Here is a 22,530-nt window from a genome sequence, read left to right on the forward strand (position 1 = left end):
GATCTCGCTTCAAACGATCTGCGATCCATCCGAGTACCGTAATTTCCAGAAACTTCGACAAGTTTCTAAGTAGTTTCTCGCGGAACTGGCGAACTTGGAGATGGGACAGTACTGTTTTTAAATTTCCATGATTATGTGGCACAGTTTCGGGAGATTTCCCTTACCACTTTGTCGCGGTTCTCGAATAGCAAGTACCTCAATCGAAACTTGATGCGATTCGATATCGATGTCATCTTGCCACGAATATGCGTAGGGGAAGATTGCCTTGTTTGGACGTGTGTCGAATTAAAGGCAGTCTTCCCCCGAGTATAACACGTCGAAGGGACTTACCGATAACGGTGAAGTTGACCTTGAGGTTCCTGGTCGGCGAGTTGCGAAAATCAACCCTGCATCTGTACACGCCCTCGTCGCTTTCTCGCAGGTCTCGGATCGTCAGCTGTGCCGGCGGACTCGCTTTGAAAAACGCTCTGTCACCCCAAAACTGTGTGTCGCTCCACAGTTTCGGTTTTTCGAACTGTCGATTCCTCGCGTCGTAGCTGAAAGAAAACGTAAACGGATCAGTCATCGTTGGAACTCGTGGGAACTAGGACGGCGGAGATTAATCCTTTGCTAGAAATTCTCGTGCTCTGTTCTCGGTTACTTGGTAAAGTACAAACTTGTGTCGAATGTTTCCTGGTCTGCAGGAGGAACTTTGCGTGAGTATAGGTGTAGGATGAGAGACATCTAGGCCGAAAATAACTATATATATCGTTGACATTTTGTATATAAAGTGTGTGTCAGCGTGTAGAAATATTCGCGAAGGAATTTTTAAGGAATGTTCGTATTTATAGAAACTTCTAAAATCTGAAATTGTCGTACGATGAGGGGATGATGCGCCTTTTCAAACGCTCTGGCGCACATAGATACTTGCGGACACGTAGATCGCGCCGGACTTACGTAACCACGTTCAATTTTTCACTCAACTTTCGCAATTCGTCATAGTCGGGGATGCGAACCGAGTTTGCTCACTCTCCGGGTCCCGGGCTTGAAACTCAATACAGACCGACGGAAGTGCACTCGACCGAGAGAGTCAGATAACCTTTTAGCCCATTAGAAGATGTATCAGAGAGTTGGAGTTCGAAGGGGTGGATTCGCCCCCGTTGTCCACGACCGACGACGCGCAGAACTTTGTAACTACCTCCGCAAACGGATAAACGTTTCGTCCGCGATATTTTTGACGCATCTCTCTACTGTTAACAACAACGACTGCTAAAGCACATACGTCATTTTCGAAGCTCCGGACCAGTTTAAACGTTTTCGGTTCATCGATTCAGAAGCATCTCCAGCATTTGATAGAAATACAAGTTCCAATTGAATCTTCTATCGCACGAGTTTCCTATTTACACTTCCCAACGAAAGATACCAGATATCCCCTCGTGCTTCTCCCCGTCGGAATTTTACTTTCCATCGCATCCAGAATTTACTTTCTGCTATTATACCAGCAAGCAGTCGTTGAAGTTTCGAACGTGGGGCTGTCAATTATCAGATCGAGGGGCATCCGAACGAGTTCGTAAGTCTAATCGAGCGCCAAAGTTTGGCCGAGCATCGACGATAAGACGTCGCACGGTCGATCAACGTAAGGACCGTTAAACGTTGACTCGTCCGACAAAGTTTCGACAGTTGTGCAATCTCATTCGGTGCAGTTTGTCCGCGGCCGTAAGACAAATTGGATTGGTTTTTAACGAGCACGATGACTGGGGAGAGTTTTCCGAGAGGGATGGATCCTGATCTCGACAGACTCGTCAGTGTTGGTCGGTCGTCCTCATCTCTCGCCCCGCAAGTCGCTACCCCACGGATAGCATCGCTCGTTTGCTTTCCACGTCGACTGATTTACGAGAAATTAAAGAGGCATCGAGATCGCGCAACTCGCGAAAAAACTCTTAATTACCGAGCACTTTTTTCCCCGTGTGCCCTCGTCGTCGGATAACATCTCTCCAACCGACACTCCAACGAGGAAAAAATAACAGATTGCCCGAACACCTTGCCGAACGCCACTCTAACCTAGATGGAAGTAAATGATATCGTTCGGATTCCAGAGATATTAATCTTCGTGTTTATCGATCCAATTTTCGGAATTTTTGCGATGAACGGGTTATCGTTAAAGACAAGTTGATTTCAGGACAGATGGAAAGACGAGGCAGGGATGAGAAAAGAAATAAAGGGTGGTAAGCGAGAATAGACACGCAACCATTTACGGGACGAGGGTGGTACACGTGAGGGAACGCGAATGATCGAAAGGAACACGAGGAGAGACGAAGGCCAGATTAGAACGAAGCGACAGATAATTGCTTCTGTCGTAGACGTTCTACTTCGGACGTTGTCCGATTGCAACGCGTACAGAGATATAAGAAAAATTACGGAACGTCGGAGATAAGTGCGATTTACGGGTTCTAAGGGAGAAACGACGACAATTCTACTCGCTTCGGGGGAAGAAACTGTCGCGAGCGCGTAATATTCGAGAGGAATTGTTGAGAAACGAAGATTAAAGTTTGTTGACGCGATGTACGGAACATAATTTTCTCGAAACTAAATATAACAGCTATTAAGAGAGATGTAAAGATATAAAAGTGAAAAAAGGTAGCAAAGGTTATACGAATTTATCACGGAGAACAGTCCGCAATTAGATATAAAGACTAGTCAGACGAATAAAAACGAGTATAAAATATAATTTGAAAAGAAATTTAATTTAATTTAATTACTTTCATTGAATACTCTACTTTCGTCAAATTCATTCATGCACATTGGACGAGAGAATTTATAATTTACAAGGAGCGAGCTTTCTCTCTCAAACTTTGATGAAACTTCTCAGGGTTGTACAACGCTTAAAAATAAGGGGTACGTATTTTTTTTTAGCTTCGGTAACTTCAGTTTAAGTGGCAAGAGCATCCTCCAAAGTTTCAGACATCTGATGCTAGTTTCGAAACTGTTAGATATATAAAATTGTGCACCGACGAGGCTGTTGAGCTAAATACGAAGGGAGCTAAATAATTTGGCGGTGAACTTAGGGGTTTTACGTTGCTGGGGTGGGTGCAACGACTGGGAAACGAACATTTAAAGGCTGCGAAATAACTTCGGACAGGTGCGGAATAGAACAAATGAGAGGTAATATCGGTCGAGAGAGAAAGAATAAGGAAACGAGAGTGGACTGATGGGCAACTGTAAAATGGCTGCGAAGGAAGTCCCTTGACGAAGGTCGAGGGAAAAGGTGGAGATAGGAGAGAATGGTCTCTAAACAAATTAAAATAATTGCCACGACTCGTCGGGAGATCTTGCCGGTTCCGGGGTAAAAGAACGTTTCCCATGAATACGCTAGTGTCGGTAAAACGAGTGTTCCACGGAAAAGGTGGAGACCCGAACTGGTCGCAGAGGGGGTTTTAAGAGGGGCACTGAGGGGACTCAACCACTCTCGGGACTCTTAAAAGGAGCTTAACTTCGCGCATAAAATTAAGGCATTGTAATTACAGTCGGCGTCGCCACTGCGGCAGCACATTTCTCTCTTTTCCGTCTTCCGTTTAGCCCCTCCCCCCTCCGCCGGTTTCGCTCTCTTCCTGGTCCATCCCTTCCCCTTCTATCTTTTCATCCGTTCCGCTCGACCGGAAAATATAATTTGGCCAAGTTAACTTTCGTTCGCCGGAAACCGAGCAGCCCCCGGCAGGAACGGTGATAAAATGATTATTAATTGGGATTAGACGTAAGCCGGAAACGTTGTCTCGCGACGGTCGTAAAGTTCCTGATGGTAACGAATTTGAACGAAACGTCTTAACCACGAATCGGATCAATTTTGAATAACAAGTCGGACAAAACGGGGGAAAAATAATTCTCCGATGGAAATCTGAAATAATCAGATTTCAAACGTATTCGTAGATCCCCGTCCTCGAAGAGCGTACAGGTTAATGCGATAAGACATTTTGAGAGTCCTCGGCGGCCCGGAAGGGTGCTTTAATTTCGTAATGGGTCGTGGTTCGGGGAACCGTGGAGAGTCGGGCACTGTTAGTCGGAAAAAATGAATTAATCTCTTAATTAAAGCGATTTCGAAACGATTTTTAATTAATACCGTCGCTTTAGGAACTATAGACGGGAGAGCGTTTCCATGCGAACGCGAACCCCAAGGTGCATGGAAATCGGAGCCGCGGTACTCTCATTGATTCGCAGGCTGCTGATTACGGTTCGACGTTCGTTTCCGTATCCGTCGCTTTCGATCGGTCGAAATCGTTGATTCTGTATGCCGCGAGAGAGGCAGGTGCAGCAGCCCCTATCGTTTCTAGCCGCCACTTTCCTCCGGTCTTCCGGTATCGCTCACCACCTACGCTCCCCTATCCCTCCCTCTATTCAAATATCACTGTGAAACTGCGCCACGGCATTCTTCAAAATGGGATTCATGCCACGGCATAATAGGACAGAGATATCAATCCGATCGGTGAATATAATATCCGATTACACGACCGACGACGGCTTCCGTCGACGGGAAAGCTCTCGTCGTTTCTGTCGGGAACACTTAACGTCTCTTCGAGCGCGTCCCGATCCCCGACTCGTGATACACAGTAGTTTGACACAATCAATTTTTTTGTTACGTGCCTCGATAACAACCCGCTATTTTTTCGCGTCATTATTTATCCTCCCATTTCCTACTTTATTCAACGTAAATCAGTATTACACAAAATGATCGCGTTAGACAGGCATTAGCTTTTCTCGGAAACCAAAGAGTTCGATTACAGGTTGGAGAGGATCGTCCGTGCAGCTTGCTAAGGGGTCAAAACAAATTACAGCGAACGAATTACTTATATTCAAAGGCAAACGAGGGGAGTGAATTGTAACGAAATTGTAATTTATACAATGACCGCTATAAGAGCGATTCCATCCGCGGATCATCGATCGATTTTATCCACGGCTCGTTGACGAGGAGCGCTTTACGGAATGGAAGAGCGAGGACAAAAGAGTCGCATCGGGTAAGCGACGGGGAACGAGTGAGACGGAGAGTGATCAAGGGGCGTGGAAGAAAGGGAGGGTGACAAAAAAGCGCGCTGTTCGGAAAGGGTGGTGATTGGTGAAGTCCACAATGCACTCGTTCCACGGCAATCCCGGAAGATGGATGATCGTTCCTGTATCGAGTGTTCCTTCGTTCGCGGTTTTCCATCTCTAAGCTTTTTCCATTTCAATAGGATCATTTTCATACCATCGTAATAGTTCATTTCTCGTTCGATGGCTAGTTCATTTTTTTTCATCGAAGCTTCTCGTAGAACAATGGTGTCCCGAGCGGAGTTTTAAATTTAGTTTCGTCCATTCGTTACGGATAGAAGTTGCCAAGTCGTCGCACACTTTTTTTCACGGAACTCGAGCATTGGCTTCGCGGAATATTAAACGCCTCCTCTTACTTCCTGCTTCAATTTTTTTGGTTTTATACTATACTACATATTTGCCCTCAGGGGCTGTAGTAACGTTTGATTTATAATGCTACAGCACGGGTTTAGCAATCCCGAGGTACCCGAGCTATAAGGGGGGCCAGTGATCCTCAACAAACAATTGGCATCTCGAATGGAAATGTCAAGAATGAAATAAAACTTACTTACTCACTGCCACATACTTGAAAGAAGCCTCGACACAGCAAGTCGAAATGTCGTTGATTAAACCAGCTGGCGTAAAGACCGAAATGATTCGTTTATCTTTGCACGAACAAGTTTTCCTCGTTGAACGTTCTTTAAAAGTTAAAACAACAATCTTCGTTTGTTTCACGAGTCCATTACGGAAAGTTCGCCGTCTTTGCTTACCAAGTTAGGCGACCAGCGAAGCGATCGAAGCGAAAATCGCTTAGTCGATAATGACGGTGGAGCTATATCGCTAAGATGCAGCGAGCATCGAATGGAGCCCCGAATCGAGTTTCTCCTAAGATTGCAGCGGCCGTGCCAGACAATTGGTGGGTGTATTTACGATCGCAAGGAATGCATCTACGCCGGACAAAATTATTGTATTAAACCGAAGAATGGAAAGGAGATTTACGGAGCACATTCTCATCCATTCGCGTAACCATCGAAAATCCCATCGGCCTGCAACGATTACGAGTCTCGTTGGAATTCTTATTGCACGATTTCCGTTTCGCACAGCTCGACCGATAGACAAAAATGCTACGTCTATTCGATCGCAAGACGGAAGGTGGTGACCACCATGGAACGGAGCACACACGTAACGAAAGAAACCGGAAAAAGAAGTCGATGCATCGTTCTATCAACGAATTTCAACGATGTCTAGAGTGCAGGGTGGATTAAGCAATGGCTGGCTTCATGCATAAATGGATGACAAGGACAAAAGGAACATCCTGTGACGTGCGCGACATTTTCGCATTCATCGTTCAGCTCCACCGATATGCGACACACGTGGATACGTGTTCGCCTAGTCGCTCCAGAGTTCACGTCCGGCAGCGTTCCTCCGTGTTTGCGCGGATGCAAATAAAGCGTGAGTAGATAAAAGGCTTCGCTGTCCACAGTGTCGACGAGCGTTTCGTTGATCGTTTTTCGTCCTCCCTTCTTTCCTTTCGGACGGACACGACGAACAGCAATTGCTATTGCTGTGTCGGTGCATTCCCTTCCTCTGATGTTCCTTGTACTCCCCTGGATCGACGTTCCAACAAAAATGAAAAGCTCCATCCATCGTCGATACATACATTGTCGCTAGCGACGTCCGACGCTTCGGACGTCTCTGGTATCATTTTCAAAAGCTTCGTTACAATTTTTCCCTTTGCATGCATCAGTTACGTTGCCATGGATGCGCAAAATAATGAATGTTATTATAAGAAAACTGTAGAATGAAATCATGCTATTTGCACTGGACTACGAGAGAAGCAAGCGTGGAGCACGTTATTTCGCATAGGTAGCGAGGGATGCGGATGGTTGCCAAAAAGGGTCGTCGACGGATTTTCAGGCCGCGGAATATCTCGCGTCTCCGCTTAAGCCTTGGAAAGGCGCGAGACCTCGAATGAATCTCTCGCTGCAAAGTAGCGTCAAATTAATGAGTTACCAAGAGACGAGTTTCTACTCGGCGAAACATAAGTGGGCAGAGCTGCGAACGAGAGAGATAGCCGTGGAAATGAAGAGGCTCGGATCGCGGCAAAGGTTGAGCGAAGGATGGAGAGGAGGCGGCGTCATACGCTAATTAATTAACTGCGAGAAAGAAACGTGCTACGAAGGTAAAAATCTATCTCGACGAGAAGAACTTTCCACTGCGATTGCTCGCACAAAAACAACCCGGTGTCACTTACCGACCGTGGAAACGAGAAATTAATTTACGCGAAATATCTGTCTCTCGATTTTCTCTTTGACCGAGCGAATTAGGCCATAACTGCACACGCCGTGCAGAGTACACCGACGGTTCCTTACGCCTCAAACGAATGACCGGATTCGCGGAAAAAGCTGACTCGCTGGGAAAGGAAGAGGGTGGAAAATAAAAATCATAAACGCTTCGTCGTTGAGAAAAATGGGGGTTCGCTCTCGTTCGGGAGGTCGGAGCCACCGTGGAAAGTTCGATAGCTGTCGAAGACAAATGATGATAACCCGAGGGAAATTAAAATAGGAAAGGGCACTACGTTACGCGAAGCTTTTCAAAGCGAGAAGTCGTACAAAGACGGAGCAACGATTGAGAAAGAATGAACGCGATGGTGGGCTGACTGCAAACATATATACAAAAAGAAATTACGGTTTACCAGTATGGAAAATTTATGTCGTTCCAGATGTACCAACAATCGTTTTCAGAACGTCGAACAAATCGACTGACCGTTATCAGCAATATTTATCGCTCAAAATCGAATCCGCGTTTAACGGTTTATTAGCGTGCCGTGAATTAGCTGCTGTCATCGCGCGCGTTAAGAGAGATGATTTATCGATGTGGACATCAAACATACATCGACATCGTTCATCTGACGCTGGGTATCAAGGGTAGCCGCGTACCCGATATAAAAGCGGCGCCAATATCGGCGCTTGCAAATGTAAATGAGGTCAATGATCCGTGATTGGTCACCATTTATCTGTCAATAGCTACGGCTGATCGTCGGCCCTGCGTCCGTTCGAGCTATCATTAAATCTCCACCGTTTCCATGGAACTCGCTGACCAATTGTGGTCAGGTTGCATAGATAACCGCGTTGTCTGACTTGTCTCGATGCGGTTGCAATTTCATTGCGTTTAGCCCAATGTCTTTGGCCTATCGTCATACACGGTTGACACATTCGCGCGAAATAATCGTTTAACTACTATACAAGGGTGTACGGAATTGATACGAAACGGTAAAATGTACATATTCTATTCTATAAAAATTCTATTTCAATATACACGCGATTTTTATCTGCACCAAATTATTTTTAACTTCCAGAGATAAAAAAACCAAAACAAACAATGGTGCGTTGTAGAATTTCAGATAATGCGGGAAGTATATTACGAGATTATTGCTTAAATTAAATATATGCTGGGTTTCTTTCATCACTCCAGCGCGTTAGTCGGTCGCAGTAGTAGAGGTACGTATGCGGTCAGCCCGTGGGCGGTTACTCGAACTTTGTGTCTGACGGTGGTTGTTCAAGTCCATTGCAGAACTCATCTGGTCGTATAAACGTTCTAAACCGCTGGATGAATTTTGGATAATGCAAAAAATGAAACACCGTTCAGTTCAACAACCAACGGTTTATTTACATAACAGTGCGAATGGCAAAATGAGTGTCTCGAAATCGCATCAAAAGCTTTGTTTTGGCGCAAACTTTATTCTTTCTTCTAGAGACAGAAATTAAGGAAATTTGGGGCGGCAATTTGGACTACGCGAATCGTATGGTTAAACGACGTCGATCCGTCGCGATGAGGGTTAATCGCGAAACAAGCGACGCTTGTAACAATGGCCTGTAATAACGGATGGTACGGTTTGCCGGTTTGTTCGTACCGTTCCACGTACGAGAAGTCCGTTACAGTGTTGCGTAACAGAGCGATGACAATGGCGGGATAATTCGAGCCGGTGAAACGCGCGTTCGTAGCTGGCGTAGCGCGCGTAACGACGGCACACGTAAGTCGGGCACAATGCAGCGCGAAAACGGGTCAATTGACTTTTTGATCGAGAACGTTTCCACGGACTGGGCGTCGTTTAATTGAGCGTCGTCACGCTTTGCACTTTGGACAATAAACGTTGACTCCACGACCAGCCATTCGCATTCACCGAGAGCTAATCTTTCGTGTCAGCGACACTGGAGAATTTTCGATTTCAGCTGACGAGGTAACAGCCACGCTTGCCAGTTTCGGATTGCGTCAAACTTTGCGTATAGGGGTGCGTTTGGCTGGGGACAGGAACTTTGGCGATACTGCTTCACAATGTCGCGCGTGAGGATAGAGGTACGGTAGATCGTTGGATCGAGCTCGATAATTTCCCTAGGTAGAGTGTTCATTTGCATTTTGGAAATTGTTTTGAGCTTCTTCCAGTGTTTTGGAGTATCCACGAAACATTACCGAAAAATCTTTTCTAAAAGTTTTTCCAGTCGTACGAACAATTTCTTCCATTTTGGATCGTTGATTGCCACCTCTATTCGGAATAATTGTCGCGTCAGATTTAGGAGCGGAGGTAAGGGTGGTACGGTTGAACGGTGTAGGGCGATAGTCGGTGAGGTAACGACTGACGTCAGCAGGATCGGCGGTACCTTCGGACGGAAGGAGTCCGGAAACGGTTCGCAGGTGCACGTCGGTGCTCGGCCAAGTTTACCGCACAATCCAGCGATTCATCGCGAGAAGCAATTAAAGTTTGTATGTGAGTTTGATGATCTTTGCTCCGTTTCGTGCTGTCTCGCGCCGTGTACGTGCACGGGCGATTACGCGATCGTAACGATGTACTCCCGATGCCCTCTAATTATTAAGTTCCGAGTTTTCGCTACATCGAATCGCGCGGCTTCGTTAGTCCAATTTTCCCGTAGAACTGCTGAAAAATCGGAACGGCTCTTTCGCACACTCTCGCGAAATGCCGACGGGTATCACGGTACGATCGCCCGCAGACAAACGGAATAACCAAGCGTCGAGTTTCAACCAGCGAAGATTCAATCGGCTCTGCGACGTCCTGCGAAAAGCTCTGGTCAGCGGAAAGTTCCGTGCAACGGAAGGAAAAAAAAGGCACGAAAATGGAAAGGGGAGTTAAAGCGGCGCGGGTTTGTAGAAAAGAGGTGTGGAGGGTTGAAGTGGACAAGCAAACGTGGAACATCGCTGGAAACGAGGAAGAACTCGTGCTATCGACTTTTGGACGGTGCAACTGTTGGCGGAGGCTTGTAGAGGTGGCGTAAAGCATTGTCCCATGCAGGGTGTAACTGAAAGGTACGACCAAACTTTGGGGAAACGTTTTCACAAGGAATGAGGACGTGTTACGCAAAGATACACTCGTTGATCAAATTACACGCAAATGGAAGTAGGGAATATGATACATTTAAGCCCTGCTATTTTCAAAATAACTACTCGAGGAATACTTTCGCGTAGGCCGGTCTTTTTGGTACAAGGATGATTCTCGAGCAAACTCTCATGAGCGAGCCTAAAGACGCCACGCCACGTTGCTCGAACGATCGTTGAAGCAGCAGCAGTGGCCTGGCTCAGACGGAAAGAGAAACCGTGGGAGGGTAGGACGTGGAGCGAGGAGAAGGATGGAAGGCAGCTTAATAGCGACTGCACCGTAATATCACGGCGTGCGCATTTAAGGGGTTAAGGGTTGCACCAGAGGATGCGTTTGTGTTCGTGTCAACGATCCTGCACGGTTAAGCGGAAATGCCAAGTGGCACACTCTTGTTAGCCATTGCGTCTGACGGCGAATGTACGATTACACTGGCTATGACGTTTGATCTTCGACGAGAGTTCCTCGAGACCATTGTCCGTATCAGTGCTCGCCATCTACGGGCCGCGGAGCGGATGTGGGTCGTCCATCGCTTTACAGACCGTAACGTAGCGGCAGTTTTAACCCCTGCAAGTTCGAACATCGAAAAGCCGTTGGCTCAAAACATTAATCATATACACACGAGCCGCGTACTCGAATCATCGCTAATTAAATTACTCCAAAGTCAACCGTTACTTGCAATTAAGTATCGATGCCTTCAACGTTACCGGGTTTGCTTCCTCGAGTGAGTCGTACGAGCGGCAAGATGGCTGTCGATCAATCTCCTTATTAGTCATGCATTGGTACAGCTGTGTATACATGCATAAATGAAGTTATACAGGATACGCGGTTACCACCGGGGCAACAAATACCGCCATCGCTACAATACACGCTCGCATCACGGTGTTCCTTTAATTAATGCGCGTCACAGTTGTAAGACAAATGAACGTCGCTTATGAAACGCAAACTCTGTAAAGAGACTTAATTGAAAGGCGTTGGAATTATTCTGGTCCCGCGATTAACTTCGAGTTGTGTTCAACAGCTAATTTATTCGACGTGATTAAAAGTTGTAAACTTTACGATTGTTTTCTTCTCTCTTTGCAATTTCACTCAGACCGTTTCAGTTCTTTGGGAGCGTACGGAAAACGTGTGCCGCGAATTTTTATCCCTCGAACGGAAGTAATAATAACAGGAGAAAACGTACTCGAAGGCCGTTGCCGCGAGAATTTTTCGAGATTTTCACGGATAGGGTAGAGAATGAGTTATTTTCCAGGCAACGGCCTCGGCTACCTCGCCTTCTGACAAAACGGACAACGCCCGACGTTTATTAAACGCGTGCCAGGATTAAAAAGAAACTGCTTGCGCATTCAGGAATGTAAGAGCCTTTCTGTCTGGCCACGGTGTACTCACTTTCGCTCGCGTGAAATATACTGCGACAATCTGGGGGAAGTATTAAATGTTTCTCAGGAATTCAAAGCATATCGTAAGAAGAAGGACTTGGTATTTTACTTCAAGGTTAATCGATATACTTGCAATCTTTAATGCTTAACGTTGGAAGAAACGAACGACGGGTCCACGAGTACCGAGTAGCTCGTAAATACGCCGAGGCAAAGATATTCGCGAAGCGCACGAATTCGTATGAATTTTAGCGCGCTCCAGGGTCGTCGCTTCGCGGGACAAAATTTATTCTCCTCGTATTTTTCCTGCTCAAATTTCCTACCCGCCGTTGGCATCCGCGGCAGAGATTAAATATTAATATTGAATTCTGCTGCCGTTGCTCGAATATCATTGGCGCCTCCGGAGGAAGACATTTCGAAAGTTTTTATCGTTCGTACGAGTGGCGGTGAAGAACGAATGGAACGGTTCAACGGAGCGCGAGAGGAATAAAGCCCAGTTTCTGCCTGTTTTATGCATTTTTCTCCACCCGAAGTAAGACTTTTTACGAGACACGATAATGCCAGGCTGGATAGGGGAACCTGCGGATAGTGGTTACTTCCAAAGGGCGTCAACCGCGACTTAGAAACCGAGATTTCGGGAATGAAGAAACTGTTTACCGTTGGCTTAGGACTCGAGTTGCGCGGAATATACACGATAAAGAGGTCATTTCCGTCGACGGCATGCATTCCCAGTAAAATATTTGTGAAGGTTCCATTCTTTTCGGGTTAGTCAAGGTAGTGTAATCCCTTAAGTTGAAGAGGGAAACGAAAAAACTGCTCGGGATACGTACGGGCGCGAAGGTGGTCGACTGGTCATTCCTGTACGCGTTACCGAAAAGATATGACGGTACTTTTGGATCGCTTGTGATCCTGGTTTTATGGAACTCTCCATAAAGACGATATTTACGAGGATCGAATCGGCCGTCGGTCGGCGGAACCAGCGTATAAAGAATAGGGAACGTGGGGGCGATTTGCGGCTTAACGAAATCCCAGTTTCGCTGCGGGGTGTCGTTTCGGTCTTGCGAGTGCCGAATAGCTTGCAAATCCACGATTCGGACATCCCCATAGTTATGGAAATTGCGGGAAGCTATGGTCACGCTTAATCGATAAGCACTCTCGTTTCGGGGCGTGGAGGATACCGACGTTTTGACACTTTTCCCACTGATGCTAAACATTCGACATGAATATTTCATAACCGCATTGAAAGTACATACTTGGGCAATGTTTTTGGCAATTTTCATAAAAATGTATTAAGCTATATAGACGTGGCTTACCTGTAAAAGGGCTCCCCGCTGTCCTCTTTGAACCAGAGCACCATGGAGACGGCGTCGTTCGACTCACGGGGTTGTATATTACAGGGCAAAGTCGCCTTCTGTCCTGCCACTCCCTGTATCGACTCCATGGGTACTGCAACACACGGAAAGAGACTTGAGAACTTTCCTTCGCGCGTTCCGAGTGTCCAGCTACTCTAACGAAGAATTATTACGCGACCAGGAATGATGTAATTCATTAAGAAATTAATGGAAAAGGACGTCAGTGGAAATAATAAAAAGAATACAAATGGAGTAAGAGGAGAAAGACGTTGAAAAATGCGACGTCCATACCGAAGACAAATGCGAACAGAGGCAAAGGTTCGTAGCTGCACATATTTTCCGCAGAATTCGTAATTAATTCTCGCTCGTTTCTTCAGAAGCGAAACGTATCGACGTCTCGTTTAAAAGCCTTTTATAGTGACTCCCTCGGCGCTTTTCGAGCACCTACGTAATTAAGAATTATGACACGGCGATTCCGAAAGTTATCGATATCTTTCTCCCTCCAAAAAAAGAAACTTTTCATGATCTATTACCTCACGGTGCGGAAAGTATAAATGAGGAATGGGGAACCAGCGACTCTGCGAGGCCTTTTCGCATGTTTTGTCAATTAGAAAGCTTCGTAAATGAAAGGATAATCATTTTGCAGTTTCGAGCAACCTATTATTTATTCAAAGAAAATGAATTCCTGGATTGCTCCAAAGCGAACTCAAATTACGTCTATTTTTTTATCCTCTATTATTCGAGTAAAATTAACCGTACACGAAGTTTGCACGCTTTATGAGGAATTCGTGAACTGACTCGCGGCCTTTCGCTGTCAAAAGGTTCTCCGTTGCTTGTATAGTCGATTAAGTTAATAGGATGGAAATAATTCATCGACGCAGCGTATTCTGCGTTTAGCATATTCCAGACGGTTAACGTTACGCTTCTCGAGCGGTATGAGATACACTTTAACGGTTCGTTTGAAATTGCGCGCACGCACCGGGCTCGTTTAATCTCCTCTGGCATTAAACTGACAGCGAAAAATCGTGAACGAAATAAATTATTTTTTAAATCGTGAAATATGCACGGGCAAGAAAACACGGCGCGCTCGTTCTGCGGCCGAGGATTTAATCGTCTCTTTCCACCGCGAAAAATATTCTCGGGTCCACGGGGGTGTAAATAAACAGGGTGCGCCAGGTGGACATTACGCGTTTCACACGGGGGTCACGCGCGAGCGCACACACGTGTATTTACGAGCACGACGCGGACGGCTTATAGAAATTTCGATGACGAAAGGAGCCCGAGCAATAAACCGTAGCCGCTGCATAAAGCAAATCGGCTGTCGGTCGTTCGACGCAAAGTGGCCACTTGAGCACGGTTCACGACACTCGCTGTTCCGTCGCTCAGACCCACTGGCGAACACTTCCGGCAATAATGCAGATTTTTATCGGGTAACTTCGTTCCGCCGTCGTTTCCGCGAAGGTTCATGAATAATAGCAGAAGGTTGCCTAAATTGGACCGCTCTCGACACTTTCTTAAACCGGGCCACCTATCTTCGATGAACGAATTGGAAATATTTTTACCGGTTACCATTATGGATCAAACATAATATTTAAACATATGTATATTTAGGAGGAATAGAAAATGAATTCAGTCCGTATGGAGCGACCAAAAGTGACATCCTTCTCCTATTTCTTGCGTTTATTTTTCTGCCCTCCTCTCAACACTGTTCGATCTTTTAGCGTCCGCGCTGTAATTAGCTCGATATTAATTGCACGAGTACGCCTCGTAAATTAACCTCGATGACTTGCGGATATTTATGACCGAACTAGTAAATCTTACCGGAATTTCGGCATGGGAAACGTTATATATTTCGCGTTTAATGAAACGTGGTTCAAAATACAAAAAGCGAAATAACGAACAGCCTCTTCTTTCATATATCTTCTCCCATAGCGTTTTTTGTTACAGTTCCACTAAATGCAATTATTGTAAACTGATAGATGTGATCTCGTTTGTAATTCCAATATCGAAAGGTTGAAATCTTTGTACGCGTCGCGGTTTCCGGGATATTCGCCTATGACCGAGTAAAATGAGTTTTGAGAGAAAATGATGATGCAGCCGCAGAGTTTATCGATGAAATTCATTTAAGTCGACGTCACCTCGGTGCGCAACGACGAGAGAACGGTGTCGAGGCATCGTGCATTTTAGCGCGGAAACACGTATTGCATTTACGTTTGCGTTACAACGACTTTATGCAAGTACGTGCTTTCGCAAACTGTTACGTGGTAATGCAGAAATTCGTTTTGGTCGGCGGAGTCGCGGAAGAAACGTCGACGGTGTTTAGGTTCGGCCTTAGGCAATCGCGTGGCGGATGTATGCAAAGGGAAAATTAAAAAATAGGATGAAAAATGTTTTTGAAACGCCATTGTTTCGAGTCTCTTCATTTCAGCTATCAATGAAACTTATTGTTTTTACGCTTGGCCTGTATCGCTTCAAAACAGACCTTGGATCCGAGTGGCGTCCATTTAAAGCTGGAACCGAGGCAGAAGCTAATTAATTATAAAGTTCTCTTCCCTGTGCGTCAGGACTACGGAAACTAATTAAGGCGGCTCAAAAACTATTAGATGGAACAATTTTATATCGTATACGGAGTGACTTTTCTCAGTTCTGGAATTTAAATTAAATTCTCCAGAAAACAATAATACCAGACGGAGACGTGAAACGGTCATATAATAAACCGAGTCTGGCCGTGACACTTCTGTTGATGAGTACAATTACCGCAACGCTGAACTCGGACTAGAATTTTGAAGCGACCTCTCCCCGACTATTTGTTCTGCGTTTCGTAAATTTTTGTTATTCCACTACATTCAAATTTCGCGAATTGAGAGGAATTTTCATTTGTGCCGTTTATGTTTAGTCCAATTAAATATCAATTACTTTAAATGTACTTACGTTCTTCAACCAACCGTATAATAAGCATCGTGAACAATGCAAAAACGGACACGCGTTTTAACGGTTCTATTTAAAATAATTGAACGTTAAGAAAAGTGGTTCAAAACAAAAATACTTGTCTATAAATGAGAATAAGTTTCGGTAATGAAAGCAACAAATGCCGAAAAGTTCCTCGAGCCGAGTTACTTTCGAAATAGTAATTATTTCAATGGCTACCACGGTAATACTTTTTGCTCAAGAAGGATGGGAGTGGGAACCTTTCAGCAGGAAGAAATTTGACTGGCAAAGGAAAGGAGGAGCGGAGGTATGTATCCGCGAAGAATCATTTCGAAGGTTCGCGAAATTCCGTATTTAACGGATGCCTTCCACTCGAAAGAGCGGCTGGCCAAAAAGAATAGACCAAGCAGAATATCTTTCTGGTTCTTTATGTCCGGTCACCGAGACGGAATACCGGCTCGGAGAAAAACGGGTCGCAAAGGTTTCGGTGCAGCTGGCTTGCATACATTACGAGCCTTTATTCGGCGGGAAAGGAAAACGGAGCGGGCGAGGGGGAGCGAAAGTTTTGAAAGATGGCTGGACGGAAAATCTAGCTCTAGGAGAAACGCTGAATCGAATCTCGGTATTTCGACAAAGATCGGAACCAGGAACGGCTAAGAGCTGACGGAAGAAAAGCCTAGCTGACCAGGATCGTTATCCTCTCGATCGCCTGGATCTTTTGGGTATTTTTCTTCGGCGAATCTGTAGTACCTTGTGAATTTCTTTCGGTGATCTTCGTCGAACTGTCGTTAAATTTAAAAGGTTAAAAACCACAGGCCTGTCTCGGAGCATCTAAAAAGACTCGCGGAACGAATTCATTTTTCCATCGCCGCATGAACCCACAAACATCGAAAGCTAACAGTGACGTTAAACATTGGAACGTTGAACGGAGACTTCCGTATCGAACAAGAGTAAACTGTGGCATCGAAACATTTGTCGACTGCAAGCATCGTTGACAAGGTTGCATAATTACCACCAGAAAATGTGTAGCCACGGTGATCATTCGGGGAGGTCGACTGGTTTGTAAACAAGGAACTACCCGATTGTTTTGCATCTCCTTGAAGTTACGCGATGCGAATCTCGCATTTGAGGTGGAAGCCTTTCCGAGAAATAACAAAGTATGCTCGAACGCGCAATGTTTCTGAGAACTTCAACTGCTGTAATTGAGTTCATAGTTACACTTTCGTGTAATTTCAACAACGAATAAAATTATGTTTGTATTTGTAAACGCGAAAGGAAGCGCGGTTGTGGCTGCAACGTGATATGTTTTTATTTGAATACGTCACTTTAAGTTTCATTTCAGTTAGCAAAATTTCCGACATTTCCAGCCAGTTTTTTTTTTTACTTTAAATATTGCGAAACAATTTTTGGTACGTCTAGCTGTGATTCATTCACTCGAAACATTCGACAAACTCGAACGACTGTACTGTATACAAATGTTGCGCAGACGGGGACTTTTGACTGCTCGCAAAGCCAAAAGTTCCAGCGACGTGTCGCGTTTCGTTGGAAATGGAGCAATGCTTTATTCATTTGAGGTAGTGCAGAGTTCGACGATGCTCGTGTCCAACTTTTACGGGATTGTGCGATACGTTTACGGTCTCGAAACATCGGTCGAAAGCGGACAAAGGCGAGCACAGAATTTATTGAGCTGCTCGCCTGACCTGATCAGGGAAGAAAAGAAATTGCAGATTCCTTGCGTTCTGGGGAGAATGGTACCATTGAATCGAATAGCACCAAAGGAGGAATCCATTCCTCTCGCATAAAATATTAATTACTGGACTTTTCTTCCTATGCGACTTGAAAAATGTAACGTACTTTTGTTTCGAAGAAAACCTGATCGATAGCTACGACAATATGCATACGGAGATAAAACGAGCAAATAAAAAATGTTGCAAAAAAATTGAGTCGCGTAGGTTGTCCAATAGAAGCGATCGTTCGCGCGTTTTTCGTATGGACGCGCAACTTTTAAAAAGCATTCCTCCCGGATAGAAGATTATGCACCCGGATATGATAGCTGTAAGCAGCTTTATAGTGCATTAAAGGGTAATGGAATAATGGAAGACAATGGAAGCGCGTGAGCATTGTCCGTGCCAGCGTGCGGCGGGACGTTCGTATGGACGACGACCGGTTGGATCGGTATTTCTCGCGAAACGGAGAACGAGACTGACGACCGAGTAATTGCCAAACAATCGCGCGCGGCCATTGTTGCCGTGTGCTCACCTTTTAACCGTGTTACGCGACTTCGATTCGAACGCACGCCAACGCAAGCGTTGATTTTACAGCAGGGCCAAATCCGCGCAGAGTGCGACCGTAAAGCGAGGTGTGTACACGAGTTCGCTGTTTGCATCTGGGTTTACGATACGGATCAAAGCTATGCTATACGCGATGCGTATGCGCGTAGCTTGATTTTATCACGTTTTTTTTATGGACGCGTGCTCTTTTGAACGCGGACGAATTTTCGACTTCGCTTAAATCGTCGGTAATTTACGGATCCACCATTTGACGAAAGTCGAAATAATCGCGCGGGGATCCCCTATAAATCTCCCTCGCTCTTCTGGCCCAATTTTCATTTTTCAGCGTATTAAAAAGCAAAAAAAAACACGTACACGTGCCCGTGTACGGCTGTATTTGTATTTTCACGCGACGACAGGTTGGATGAGAAATGTTTCGCGAGTACATGTCAAATCCATCGACAAACGACTCCGTTGGCCACTCGCCAAAGGGATGGCTCCCTCTCCAACCCTCCTGCCAGCTCATTCACTGTTTACCAACTGACCAGTTTACGGAACAACGAAGATTGAAGACCACTTTCGGTCTTGCAGCTTCCTGCATCTCGAAACTCGATTCCTCTAGGTAATTGCACTTAATTTCAACCGTAGTTTCAACCGTAGCCGTCGTTATAACGCGAAGCAAATTATCCATACTTGGTAGAATGAAGGCAGACACGAAGATTTTTTGGTTCGGTTTGCAATTCTATTTAATTCGATACAAAGCAGCCCGATACGCGTTGAAAAAAACTAACCGCGGCATTCCCGTGCGAGCACAAAGCGGTTAACTAAGTTCCCCGCGAGGGTCAACGTAATTTTCAATTCGTGCGCACCGCAGTCCCGGAAATGCTCACATTTAAGTGAAAATCGTTGGTCGTGATATCGGACTCGGCTTCCGATTCCTCATTTGCAAGAAAATCGACGAGTTTGTCTTTGCTTTGTTACCGACTCGTTTCTTTTTCCCCCTCGGTTTCATTTTTCCTGCTCCGGCTGTCTCGTTCCATCGACCGGGGATCTACTCTATCCTTTTAGTAACCGTCGCCTCGCCTCGAGCCAACAAGAAAAAAGCGTACATTCCGTCGATTGGTTATAGAGAACAAACATAATGGAATCGATATAATTGGTGCAGGGTCGGGAACGGTCTCCGAAGTAGTCCGTTGCTTCCAATGGAGAAGTTCGGTTGGAGAAAATGGCAAAGATCGCGGCGCCGAAGTGCATTATTCAGTTTGAAAACGAAAGCGCTGTGCGCTATCTTTCTTTTATCTCTCTTTTATTGATTCTCCATCCGCCATCCCCTTGTTATTTCGTATTCCGTCCGATATTCGTTTTTATTCTGTCTTAAGAGTCGCGGTTCGTTGTAGGGATCGAGTCGGAAAGAACTCGTGCTTCTTTCCCTTTGGGAACCTATTATCGGAAATCACTGCGTCTGGCCTGGCACGGCCCGTTACTACTGCGACTTACGCTTTTCTTCTCTACTAGGAAAGACACTTCCTCGCGACAAAGCTACGATTGATGCACTCCTCTGCTCTACACTTTTCTTTCGCCGGTCGTTCTACCGTGTTCTCTACTGTTCTTGCATATCGCGTTCAGATGGAAGAAACGGAAACGCAAGGGATACGTATCGGTCTGAAAACAATTCACTCGAGTGCCAGAGATATCTCGCTCTCTTAAAGCTTCGTGTATTTTCGTGATTCTTGTCTCTAGTTTTTCCAAGTGAATTTTTACATATTCATACATTACATACATTTACATGTTTACATATTCCTCGTCTGTTACTTTACGCTGCAAGTAGAAAATATCCCAGACGGCCTCGGAAAGTCCTGTAATCCGACAACCGCAGGGTTAACGATGTTGGTTCTGGCTCTAATCGGGACAAGATATCGTCGCAGGAAGGGGTTGGATGGATCGGTCGAAGGTCGTAACCGTGGTAGACAGGGTGCATCGGTCCCTTATCGCAGGTAGCATCCATCCAATGTAGTTACCGGTAGGTCGTATACGTTGGACGAATTAGCCTGGGGTGTAAACAGAGGTGTTGTATCGAACAGGATTCAGGAGGACGCGGTGTAGGTGGTACAAGCGCCTCGCACGGAGGGTGGTGTGTGGATTCCACGCGGGAACGATGGAAAATCGAGAGATGTGGATGCACAGAGAGGTGCAGCGACTCGAGGGAACCTCGGGAATCGGTTATCGTACTAATTGACTGCAGATTATCGAAGCCAACGTCGACGTCGTTAGCCAGTATATCTTCGAGTCAGCGACGCTGCTTCGACACTTGGAGACCGTGCGTCAAACTCGCCGAACCAGAGGATCGATTATCGATGGACAACTTCGTTTTTCGACGGAGACGGGAATCTGGTCAAAGGGACGGAGAATCTTTGGTTGAGCTGGATATCAAGGAAGCCGTTCGCTCGTGAGAGTTCGCCATGAGATAATAGCTACCGTTTACCATACCTATTGTAACGGATTCAATTGTAGACGGACTTAGGGTAACTTCGAGTTAAAGGGACAGCCGAATACTTTGAGGTACGGAATACCATCCTGCTAAACGCTATCGCTTGCAACGCTTCCCCACTTCGAAGCTATGTAGAAAAACTGTAATCGTACGATTTCAAGCCCAATGTTTTTCGAGAATACTTACACGAAGTTGCTATTGCGTCGCTTGGAAAAGTTCACGGCACGAAAACGAAGAAAGTAGAGAAATTTCTAAGCACGAAACTGTTTGCCAGATAAACGAAAGTTTGAAGTTCGGGCAATTATCGTTTAGGTAACGCGTTGTTATCATGGTTAAGCTGATCTCGCGAAACTGTCAGGGAACTCGAAGGATAAAGGGGGATGAAAAGTAAAATTAATAAAAATAGCTCGTGGCTCGTGATTAATTAAAACTTTGATCGCCTCGAAGGTATCCATCCGTCGACCAGTCATCACTTTCCACTTTTCTGATTTTCAGACAAAACATTTTGTACGCGCCAAATATCAAGGTGAATTTTCCGAAGGAAAACTCGAGGCGAACAACCTGTGAACACTGGGTTTTTATAATCCTAAAGAATCGTAATACGCAGAGGATGAAAAAAATAATACGAACACCATGAAATATACTATTCTTTTATTAAAACAGGCTTGAGCCAGTATTTGCATTTAAAGTGTGCAAAAGGAAAAATAATATAAATTGGTTGTTATAATTCTCGCGGTTAATTCCAGTTCTTCGTCGCTTTGGGATAATTGCGTGAAATTAGGTGGCGTTCGTTTCCTTCCATCGCAGCGTGTTTTCCTCCACGAAAGAGTCGAATAGAAAATAAGAGATGTAATTGGTAATCGGAAACTTTGAGCGACTCTCGAGGATCGTCCATCATCCGTAAGTAATTAAAACTTGGAACAAGAAAGTCAATTTCTCTCTTGTCCGGACGTTCAAAAATTTTCAGGGCGAAGACACGTTCGCTTAATCGAAGACCGTGTATAAATCAAGTTGATCGATCGAGTTTGTTCTTCCGAAGAAATTTAGTTTAACGCTGACGATACCGTGTCGATGCTGTCCGATAACGTTAGGAATTGTGACGAATTACAATTTTAATCGAGTCTTCCTTTTACCGAATAAAATTTAGATAATTAAAATGGATACACTTTTGTCTATCGAGGGGGACCATCGTCGATTGGTTGGTGACCACTGGTCTATGCTAACTAAAGAACTTGCAACTTCGACCGGGAATATTCGTTAAAAAAATAGTGGAAACTCGTCCGTTATCAAGCTTGGAATTCTTTGAAAAAACCGTTAACGAACACTACGCGCGTGAAGGAAAAGAGGTGTACGGCTAACGCGATTTAGAAAATTCGGGATACACGCTAGAAAAACAGAAATTCAACTTTCGTGAATATTTGGTTCGTACGCGAGTTACGGTTGGATTAATTACTAGTTCGTTTGCCTCCTTTGACCAACTGCATCGTCGTTACTCTTCAAGCCACATTTCGGTTTCGAGCAAATTGCGCTCCGTAATTCGCGAACCACGTTCCGAGCTATCTATAAATAAAAGTGCACCGTCGAGACGAAGACGAAAACGAACGTCAACAATTGCGGAAGCAATAACGACGGGGCTCGTTTAGGTGAATCATTATTCTAATAATACAGCTCGATGCATGGCTGCCACGTTCAATAA

General features: G+C 45.2%; 1 protein-coding gene across 1 annotated transcript in view; it reads right to left on the reverse strand.

The window, feature by feature from the left end:
- LOC128879939 (nephrin-like) overlaps window positions 1–22,530 on the reverse strand; it is a 116,023-nt gene that overhangs the window by 82,728 nt on the left and 10,765 nt on the right. Inside the window, exons 3-4 of the mRNA XM_054129515.1 lie at window positions 13,110–13,242; window positions 331–536 (exon numbers count right to left, since the gene is read on the reverse strand). Coding sequence (XP_053985490.1) covers window positions 331–536; window positions 13,110–13,242 — 339 coding nt within the window. The remainder of the gene's footprint in view (window positions 1–330; window positions 537–13,109; window positions 13,243–22,530) is intronic.

Source organism: Hylaeus volcanicus, chromosome 7 (genome assembly GCF_026283585.1).
Source record: "Hylaeus volcanicus isolate JK05 chromosome 7, UHH_iyHylVolc1.0_haploid, whole genome shotgun sequence".
Taxonomy (NCBI): Eukaryota; Metazoa; Arthropoda; class Insecta; order Hymenoptera; family Colletidae; genus Hylaeus; species Hylaeus volcanicus.